The sequence below is a fragment of the Dendrobium catenatum genome, unplaced genomic scaffold (assembly GCF_001605985.2).
Source record: "Dendrobium catenatum unplaced genomic scaffold, ASM160598v2 fragScaff_scaffold_353, whole genome shotgun sequence".
Classification (NCBI taxonomy): domain Eukaryota; kingdom Viridiplantae; phylum Streptophyta; class Magnoliopsida; order Asparagales; family Orchidaceae; genus Dendrobium; species Dendrobium catenatum.
The window spans coordinates 21,952-32,542 of record NW_021318815.1 but is presented as its reverse complement, the minus strand read 5'-3'; the positions used below and the strand labels follow the sequence as shown (position 1 = coordinate 32,542).

The following is a 10,591-nucleotide window of genomic DNA, read 5'->3' as shown; positions in this document are numbered from 1 at the left end:
CCCCCCCTTTCAAGAGTTTCTACGTAAAAACTCTTATGTTCTCTTATGAATGCTACTCTCTCTCTTTTATCTGCTTTTGTGCTAGATCTCCGTGTACAAAACTAAGACATTAAATTTATATTTTTCTACCGCCGCGAATATTTCAGGACGCAACATATATATATTTATAAGAGGTAGTATAATACGGTTTGAATGTTATCTATTATATGAATTTATCTACTAAAAATAGGAGAAAGCTATCATATTTGTCTTTATCACTCAACACTTAAATCATGAATCTGCCACAGTTAGAAATGTGAAAGTAAATGAAAACTGTAATTGAAAAGATGGAATTCATGACCATGTAAGGACACCCCAAAATCATTTGAAATTCATTGCATTTCCTTTACTTTCCTTCAACCAGACAACGCCGTCAGGACAGCAGAGATGAATTTCTGAAGTTGAGTTTTGTATTTTTAAGGACTGTTTGGGTATGGGATTTATGTTGAATTTGAGCAAGATTTACGCTAAATCATGCAAAATAGGATTTATAATGTCATTCGAAGCCACAACAAAATAAATATGTTGTTTCCTTTCGGCGTTTTAACATTTCACCGCACAAAAAAGGGTACATAGGAGTCGCTAAATAGTTCATATTATAGATAATCACCTTAAATCCTGAATTCCATTGTCAAACAGTTTCACAAGATTTAATAGAATTTAGCACTTGCATTACCAAACAGTTTTCAAAATTTAACTTCAACAGGATTTACTAAAGCCTATTCAAGTTAAATCCTATTTGTTACCAAACAGCCCCTTAGAATTTTCAGAGGATTTATGAAGATTTTGAAGTAGAAACCTGAAAACAATCCAGTTATCTACCACATCCCTACCAACAATTTCAACATACATAGAAAAAATTTCACATTTTAAACTTAGCTAATGCCAGCTTCCATCTAAAAACTTCTCTAGCTGATGCTCAAAGCCATAAAGATCATATTATGTGCTTTTTATACAGTCTGAGGCATTAAATAGGAGTTTAGCAAGCAAACTTTTTGTGTTCAGGCTGATTACTACATCTGAAAGTAAACTTCACCTTCATTTCTTCTTAGAAAAGTTACAGTTTTGAGCTTTGGAACCACCGAGCTCTGCCACACTCTTAGAAGCCCTGTCAAGCACGCCTGAGAGCCATAGCGCACCATTTGAGAAACAGTTACTGCTCATGATTGCAGATCCAATACCGCCTGCGGTTTGCTCGACGGAGAGGATAGCAGAATTAGCTTGATTTGCAACTGTTTTGCCAGTGTATCTTGCTGTTTCCTTCGCTTTGTTCAGTGTCTCTTGCCCTCTTAGGGTCACCGTTTGTAATACGGATTGGCAAGTCGGAATCAAGCCTCCACCGGATCTCTGTTTGATGAAAGTGTTAGCATATGAAGTGTATTGCGAAAATAATATTAGGTAAGCTTTATATTAGAGGAGTATCTGATTTAGGGAAATAAATATTTATTGTGACTACTCTCTCTTTTATTTGTTAAAAAATTCAACGTTGCTCCACCTATAGCCCTAAGAAAATCTTGATGTCTTGGCATTACGAAAGAGATAAGAGAAAGGTAGAGAACAAAAGGTTAACAATCGAATAGGAGCGGAACCTCCTTGAGCTCGGGGGGCAATTGTCCCTGCCCCCCTAAAGAATTTTTAGGCAATTTCCATTCTAAAAAATTTAAAATATCATAGTCTTTAGGCAATTGCCTTTAGCAAATAATAAAGAGAATTCATCATTTATTTATTAATTTAAAATTCAAAAATATCTTTATAATCAAAATTTATTCTGGGTGCGTTGCCTTCTTGAACCCCTGCATATCAATTTTCCTTATTATTTAGAGGCCTTAATTACTTTTAGTAGCTAAAAAGATATCTCTAGCGACCATTTTCTTTTTGTCTCCATTTTTTTGTTGCTATTGATCTATTTTCTTATGGTGAAGGGTTGAGCAAAATTTGAGGCAAGAAAAAAAAGAGGGGTTTTTAGGACATGCCTCATGATCCTTTGAAGAGCCAAATATAACTGGAATACTTTTAAGTTTAGGCGGATTGATTATTTTGACATGCCGATCTCCAATGAGAGCATCCTGCATTTTGAAAGAATTCAAACTCGTTAGAAGCTGGGACCAAGGAACAAATTATGCATTGAAAAGGGAAAATTCTGAGGTTGAAAGGCTCATAAAACCATGCAAATGAGTTGAACTGAGCTCAAAATTAATTGAGCAAGTTACTCTTCTTGTTATGAAAAATGAAGATGAAATAGAGTTTGAAGAGTCGCAATAAGCTATTAAAATATGAGAAATTAACAGAGAGTAAATGTGAAATGTAGGCATCATTTGGGACGGTTTTCTTATTGTTTTTTCAAGCATTTTTTTAATATAAAATTAAAATTTTTTATTAGAAAATTACATTAAGAAACATTCAAACGAAACCTTAGTCTTCATTTGGGCCAACTTTTTTGCTGCTTTGTAAAGCAATTTTTTAATACAAAAATTTCTTAGAATTAAAATTTTTTATACGTTTGAAAAAGCAAAAAAAAAAAAAGTTGTGCCTTACAAGATTGAAACTTGATTTTTGGATGTTTTGATAACTTTTTAATTCAAGTTTTGAATTTCAATATTTTCATCCAATTATATACTAAAACTTATAAATGAGTTAGCTCATGAGCCAACAAGTTACGTCTATTGACCCAAATTACCAAGCTCAATACAAACCCAATTACAGAGCCAAAGCCAAGCGACTTAATATAGAAATGTGTGTGGATGTGCTTGAAGATGATTTTTTTTCTAAAACAAACCGGTTCAAGATTGATCTGGTGATAGCCGTAAGCCAATTTCAAGCTAACGGTATGATCTACTGGAAGAGAAATTGGCTATTTTTATCAAGTTCATGAAACCAGTAGTGTTGGAAACAAACGCAACTGATATATCTAAAACTCCTTTGGGAAAGAATTTTCCAGAGTTCTGAGAAATTCACATGAACTGTTGAAACTGAGAACATTTAGGCTTCTTTAGGAACCGCTTTTTTATTGTTTCTTAAAGCAGTTTTTTAGTATAAAATTTAAAATTTTGTAATAAAAAACTGCTTTAAAAAGCAGTAAAAAAGCTGTCTCAAACAAAACCTTAATAAGCAGTATACAACTCTTATCAAGTCCATGAAAGAAAACTTTTTTAGACAAAAAAATTTAACTAAACAAACACCATGGGCAGCAAATCCTTCGTGAAATTATTTCTTTAGTATGTTTGATTCTTACATTTAAAAGAAGAGAGGTTCTAACTGCATAAGGTTGTCTGAAAGTCACAAATGCTGATTGGGAACTATCATTATCTCTGCAAATGACCAACAAAATATGCAATTGATATTAATCGAAGGAAAGGATTAGAATAAAAATCAAGGAAAATAAAAAATGATCAAAGATAAAATTAGGAAAAATGAAGGAAGGTTTACTTCTTGAGCTGAATTTTATCAATTGTACCACAATATGAAAAGAACACAGTAAGATCCTCCCTCGTTGTTGCTGGAGAAATGTTAAGAACCTGGACAGTAAGATCATGATCATCCATGAAGCCTATTTCTCTTGACTAAAGTTCGCCAGACTTAAGAGACCTTCAACAAGAATCCAAATAGATAAAAGGAATAAAGGTAATAACCCCAACAAGCATGAAAGAATAAAGCAGCATTAAGTTAAAGTTATTCTTTTGGTTATGGTTGCTTACAAATTCAGCATCGCAAAATTAATATGATAATGGAAATTTGAATTTTGGCCACATCATACTAAATTGCATGCAACTTAAACGAGTATAACTAAAAATATCTCAGTTTCCAATAGTAAAGCAGGTCCCTATTTTTGTCACTCTGGTATTGATCCTGTATCTGAAAAAGAAGGTTCAGCCATATAAATCTTCCTCTTTTTTTCCTAACAAGATTTTTTTTTTTTTGGGGAGGGGTGGGGTGGAATTTGTGGGCTTTAGCCCAATTCATTGCTGTAAAAAGTAATTAAATTGTTGGACTCAAAAAGCAACAAAAATCCCACGTAAATCATTTTCCACATAAGGCTGGTTGCCTGCGCAATTGAAGGTCATCTAATGGTGCCAGCTAGGGGTGTCAATTCGGGTCAACGGGTCAGGTTCGGGTCGAACCCGGAACTGACCCGGCACTATTCGGGTCAACCCTAACCCTAACCCGACCCGTTTTTAAAAACGGGTCAGGTTTCCGGACTCGAATCCGACCCGACACGAATAACCCGAAGTTGACCTAAAATTGCTAGTTTTCGGGTCAAAAATCGGGCCACTCTTCGATTTTCGGGTCAAAACTGGGTCAATCTCGGGTTTCTGAGTCAAATAGGAGTTTTCGTGTCAATTTCGGATCATTTTCGGGTTGCTGGGTCAACCTGAACCCGACCCGATTTTTAAAACGGGTTGATTTGTTGAACCCGAATCCGACCCATTTCGGGTCCGGGTTGACCCTAACCCGGATTTTTCCTGGTCGGGTTCGGGTCGTGTCTAAAATTGACACCCCTAATGCCAGCCCAAGGTGGCAGGAAGAGAGATTGTTGGAGAGGAGGAACAGGCCCCATCAAACGGATGAGGCACTTGCCGCAATCAGTTTGCTAGAAAGAAACTTGAACTGTTTAATAGGTAACGGCTTAGTAAAGAGATCAGCAATTTGATCCTGGGTAGCCAGATGATGAACAACAATTTGTTTAGTTTGAATACAATCCCGAATAAAATGGCAATCAACTTCAATATGTTTCGTCCTGGCGTGAAACACGGGATTGTTGGCAAGCGCAATGGCCGACATATTATCACAATACAACGGTGTTGGAGCCGTTGGAGGAAAATGAAAATCTGAAAGTAAGCGTCGAAGCCATATAATTTCAGAGGCAGCCGTGGCTAAAGACCGATATTCGGCCTTAGTAGAAGACCGAGCAACCGTAGACTGTTTCTTTGCTTGCCAAGAGATAAGAGAATTTCCAATAAAGTTACAATAACCTGAAACTGATTTGCGATCATTGGAGTCCCCAGCCCAATCCGAATCAGCATAACAATGAAGTTCCATTGAACCTCGAGAGAATGGAAGCCCATAATTGATAGTGCCATTAATGAATCGAAGCAGCCCTTTAAGTTGCTCAAAATGAATTTGAAGGGGATTATGCATATGCTGACAAACCTGTTGAACAGCGAAAGCAATATCGGGACGAGTCAATGTCAAATATTGTAGTGATCCAGCCAGCTGACGATAAAGAATCGGATTGGAGAACTGCTGCAGATTAACAGAGGAAACAGCTGATTTCAAACAGCTCGGAGTGGAGACATTCTTACTGTTTCCATCCAAGTTTTTGAATAATTGAACGAGCATACTGTGTTTGATCAAGATGAACACCGGACGGAGATGCAGTAACTTGAATGCCTAAAAACTGGGATAGAGAACCCAAATGACGCATAGAGAAGCTGGATTTTAAGACTGCAAGCAGACGATCTATAGTAACTGGATCATTACCGATTAAAAAAATATCGTCAACATAGATTAAAATATAAAGAATGATGGAGCCAGAATTATACACCATTAACGAGGGATCGACTACACTGAATTTAAAACCAAACAGTTGAAGGTGTTTAGACAGTGTGGCATACCATTGTCGAGGGGACTGTTTTAAGCCATAAATAGACTTCTTAAGGCTGCAGACATAATCTGGATGGACAGAATCAGTAAACCCCGGGGGTTGCTGCATATATACTCGTTCAGTAAGCTGGTCGTGAAGAAATGCATTGGATATATCCAGCTGAGCAATGGGCCAAGAATGATGAAGAACAACAAGTATAAACACCCGAACAGTGGGCATCTTTGCCACGGGACTAAATGTTTCTTGATAGTCCAAACCGGGAGCTTGATTGAATCCTTGAGCAACCAAACGGGCTTTGTATCTAGCAACGGTTCCATCAGAATTGCGTTTGGTACGGTAGACCCATTTGCAACCTAGCACATTGTAAGCTGCAGAAGATGGTACGAGATCCCAAGTACCTTGTAATTGAAGTGCTTGAAATTCGGTGGACATAGCTTTCCGCCAGTTTTCGAACTTAGAAGCCTGCAAAAAGGTAGTGGGATCATCTGGATAGAGAACGTGAGCCAAATTAAAGATTTGTTTCGGCTTTATAATTCCATGCTTAAGCCGGGTACGCATTGGATGCATAGAGGAAGGAGATGGAGGCTTAAGCTGAGATGAAGAAGTTGATGTGGTGGCTACAGGTGAGGAGTTATTGGAAACAGAAGTTGAAGAAGCTGGTAATGTTTGGGATAATGGCAGTGATGAATTTAGAGATGGAATGACAGAATTATGATTGGAAGTAGAAGATGTTGGAACAAGTAACAAATGGGGAATATTAGGTGGAGAATCAGAGGAAACTGTGGATGAAGTATTGGAAGAAAAAGGATATACATATTCATTGAAAATGATGTGACGAGATATGTATAATTTATTTGTAGCAATATCAAGACAGCGATAGCCTTTTTGTAGAGAAGCGTAGCCAAGAAATACATAAGAATGAGAGAACGGAGAAAGTTTGTTGGAACTATATGGTCGAAGCCAAGGATAACATAAACAGCCAAACACCTTGAGATGATTATAGGATGGAGAGATATGATAAAGCAGCTCATAAGGAGAGACATTGGAAGTATTAGGAGAGGGTAATCGGTTTATTAGATGAACTGCTGTAAGAAGTGCTTCAACCCATAAATATTGAGGTAAGTGGGCAGCAAACAAGAGAGAGCGTAGAGTTTCAGAGAGATGACGATGTTTACGCTCAGCAACACCGTTTTGAGATGGAGTGTAGGGACAGGAAAATTGATGAAGTATGCCATAATGTTTCAAATATGTTTGAAATTGAGTACTCAAATACTCACCACCACCATCCGTGCGAAGAATTTTTATAGAAGAGTGAAATTGACATTCAATCATACATTTAAATTCACAAAATTTGAGAAACGCGTCTGATTTCTTAACAAGGGGGTAAACCCAGACAAACCGCGAATAATCATCAATAAATGATATGTAATAACGATAACCAGACACAGAAGGAATAGGAGATAGACCCAAATATCCGAATGTATTAAAGCAAAGGATTCGTTACAGCGATTTAAAGACTGAACAAATGGAAGACGATGGCTCTTGGCCAGCTGACAGACATGACAAACTTTAACTGTTACATTCGGACGAATATAAGAACATTGCTTTGCAAGAAAAGATAAAATGCGAGCAGAAGGGTGTCCCAAGCGACGATGCCAGAGGTCGGGAACAACTTGCACGAAGAAAAGAGCTAATGAAGACGCCGGTGATGGTGCGACCGAAGCAGAGGAAACCTGATAGAGCCCGTTAATACAGGGACCCTGAAGAAGAAGCTGATGTGTCCTCCGGTCCTTAATGGAATAACCATGAGAAGAGAAAGAAATGTCACATTGATTGTCAGCAGCTAAACGATGAACAGAAAGAAGATTAAAAGAAAGATTCGGAACAAGATGGAGTTGAGATAATTGCAAACTACCTGCCGGAGTAGGTAGAATACCATTACCAGTGTTTTGGATAGGAATTTGTTGTCCATTACCAAGGACAACTTGATTCGTTCCAGTATAAGACTGAGACGACTGAAGAAGATTGGGATCGGAGGTAAGGTGAGAGGACGCGCCACTATCCAGGTACCACTCAGTTGCAGGCGGTTGATTTGCTGAAGAAAACAGAGCAGATGTTGGCGGATCAGTTGAATACTGAGGATCATGGTGATACCAGCAGCGAACTGCGGTATGTCCTGGCTTGCCACAAATTTGACAAGCAACACTTGGCCTGGCTGATCGTCCACGAGAGACGGTTGAAGGTGGCTTGGACGTCGACGCAAATCTTCCACGAGAGGCATTAAAGCGACCTCTCCCACGACCACGAGATGCAACAAGAGCAGTGGTAGAATTGGTAAGTTGCATCGAACTCATTTCTCTAGCTACTTCATGTGTTAAATTTAACTCTTCACTACACAACAAGGTGTAAAGATCATGCAGTGAAAGCGCTTGAAGGTTCGTTCGAATGGATGTTTTAAAGGCATGGTAGTTCGCTGGCAATCCATTTAGCGTATGGTGAATAATTTCCTCTGAATCCAATGACGAACCAGCAGCTGCCAATGAATCAACCTTGGATTTAATTTCCAGCAAATACTGCGTCATAGATTTATCTTTCATAGTAAGATGCTATAGTTCATTTTTCAGTTGCATAATACGCGATCGTGTTGACGACTGAAGGCGTTTGGCAATCGTAGTCCAAATATCTGAACAATGTTCAAGAGCTAATACATAAGGTAGTATAGCCGGTGAGATCACTGAATACAGAGCCGCAGCCAAGTTTTGATCAATGAGAATCCAGGTAGTATACTGTGGATTTAAAGTCTGAGAACCACTTGAATCAGAAAGAAATTGAACTGGACAGTGAGCCGTGCCATCCAGAAAACCTTCACAACCGTTTGCACGAAACAGTTTTGCAACCTGTGATTTCCAGGTTGGATAATTTTCCACCGTTAATGGATTTGCAATAACATTCTTCACATTTGACATAAAAAGTTTGAGCTGCGATGGAACTGTAGCTTCCAGCATTCCAACAGAGGTGGCTGCTTTGGCTGGTTGAACTGTTGAAGATGCCGAGGAGGAGCTCATAGTGAACAGCAGGATACTACTGCTCTGATACCATGATAGAAAGTCTAATCTGCTAAGAATACAGAAACGTAAAGAAGAACAGTAGAAAGTAAATGCAGAAGAATTGAGCTGAAATGTATTTCATTAGCTAAAGCTTTACTACATCACTGTAGTATATATACAGCTCAAAGGGAATATGGAGTACAGAGTTTTTTATAACAGAGCACGTGTAGAGAATAAGTAGCCAGTCTTGCCACAGCGTAACCGACCACATGCTTTCCTGATTCTGCATTAGCCACTTCCATAACAGTAACAAGTGCAGAGCACCATGGTTGTCCAAAACTAAAGAAAAGGCCTTCCAGGGAAAAAAAAGGACAAGCTTCATCATTGTCCAACCCAAGACGCCTCACCCAGAATTGCGCAATTGCGCCTCTGAGGCGCGCCTCAGTCCAGGTGAGGCGTACGCCTCAGCCAGGTGAAGAATTGCGTAAGCCTCGAGGCGTTTTTTGGTCAAATTGCGCAAAGGCGCGCCTTGAGGCACGCCTCTAATTGCGCAATTTTAAACAGATGTCCAACCAAAAAGTATACCCCAAAAAGAGAAAACAATAATGAGAGATCAAAGGAGCCAGCCAGATTGAGTGTCAACTATAGCCACCACCCCTCCCCCTCCCACTCCTTCCCTATGAGCCCTGACCTCCTTTCTACTTCTTCTCTCCTGTCAACGTTAACTCGCAATTCCTCCCGCCGTCCTACATCCCCAATCTCAATTCCCCAATCGAGGATCCTCTACATGAATCTCCTATCTAGGGTTCTCCCCTTGGGGTGACAGCTGGAAAGTTCTAGTCCCAAACAAATTTAGTATCTTATCGAAGAATGTTGAGGCTTCTTCATCTAATACCACATCAAATATGGATCAATTTATTGCTCCTTCTATGGCCCCTTACTCAAAAGAGATCCTCCCACCCTTTTCTGGCAATGGCTTGAATGTCTGCATGGGTCTTTCTTTTACTTCTAAAATTTCAAACTCTCTTCAAGATACACTCTGTCAGCTTGGTTGTTAAAATAGCAGAACCTTCTACATCCTCTGCAAAATGGCAGAACCTTCTACCTCCTCTGCTTCTTAAAGTAAGAAAAACACTAGGGATAATCATGGTAAAAAGCCATCTAAACCTCCACCCAAACCCCAATGATTTTTCCCCCTTCGTGGTTTGGAATGTTAGGGGTTTCAAAAGCCCTGAAAAAATTTACTGTTGTAAACAACTTGTTCAAAATCTTAGTTTAGATATGTTCTGCATTTTGGAAAATATAACTCATATCTCTTCACTCTCTGACCTGATTCCTCCACGCATGTCATTTTCCCAAATGAAGATGACTACCACAATTTTGACCTTTCCAATTCATGCAAAATCTGGATCAAATGAAACGCTGATAAGGTTAAGTTTTCCACTACCTTTACCTCTATCCAAATAATCTCAGGCTTGGTGTCTTTTGGATCTCAAACTCTTTTGTTGCTTTCGGTAATTTATGCTTCAAACGCTATGGAGTTTAGGCTTCGCATTTGGGATCAGATTAGAAACCTGAATCCCTCGAATGCCTATCTGTGGGCCGTTGCTAGGGATTTCAACTGCTGTAGAGCTCAATCTAAAAAAGTTAAGGGAAATGTAGTTGATTGTAGCAGATTTTGTCACAACCCAACCCGACCAGGACAGGTCCTATCGTGTTGAGCTGTGACAGGCAAAACCAAAGATCTAATTTTTTAAATTTTTTTATATTTTCTAACGATGTTCATAAAAATAAATGACGAACTACAGAGCTACAAAAATATTCAAATACTGAAAAACTCATCCATAAAGTTTCTTTTATTCATCAAAATAAATATATACACTACAGTACATGACTACAGGCA

General features: G+C 38.7%; 1 protein-coding gene across 1 annotated transcript; it reads right to left on the bottom strand.

Moving 5' to 3' along the window:
* Positions 1-823: 823 nt before the first annotated feature.
* LOC110100467 lies at positions 824-3,836 on the bottom strand. The gene is made up of 4 exons (XM_020827983.2): positions 3,466-3,836; positions 3,272-3,347; positions 2,013-2,105; positions 824-1,386 (listed from the first exon to the last, which is right to left on the bottom strand). The coding sequence occupies exons 1-4, from the start codon at positions 3,579-3,581 to the stop codon at positions 1,078-1,080; spliced, it is 594 nt and encodes a 197-aa protein (XP_020683642.1). The 5' UTR covers positions 3,582-3,836; the 3' UTR covers positions 824-1,077.
* Between the last annotated feature and the right edge of the window lie 6,755 nt (positions 3,837-10,591).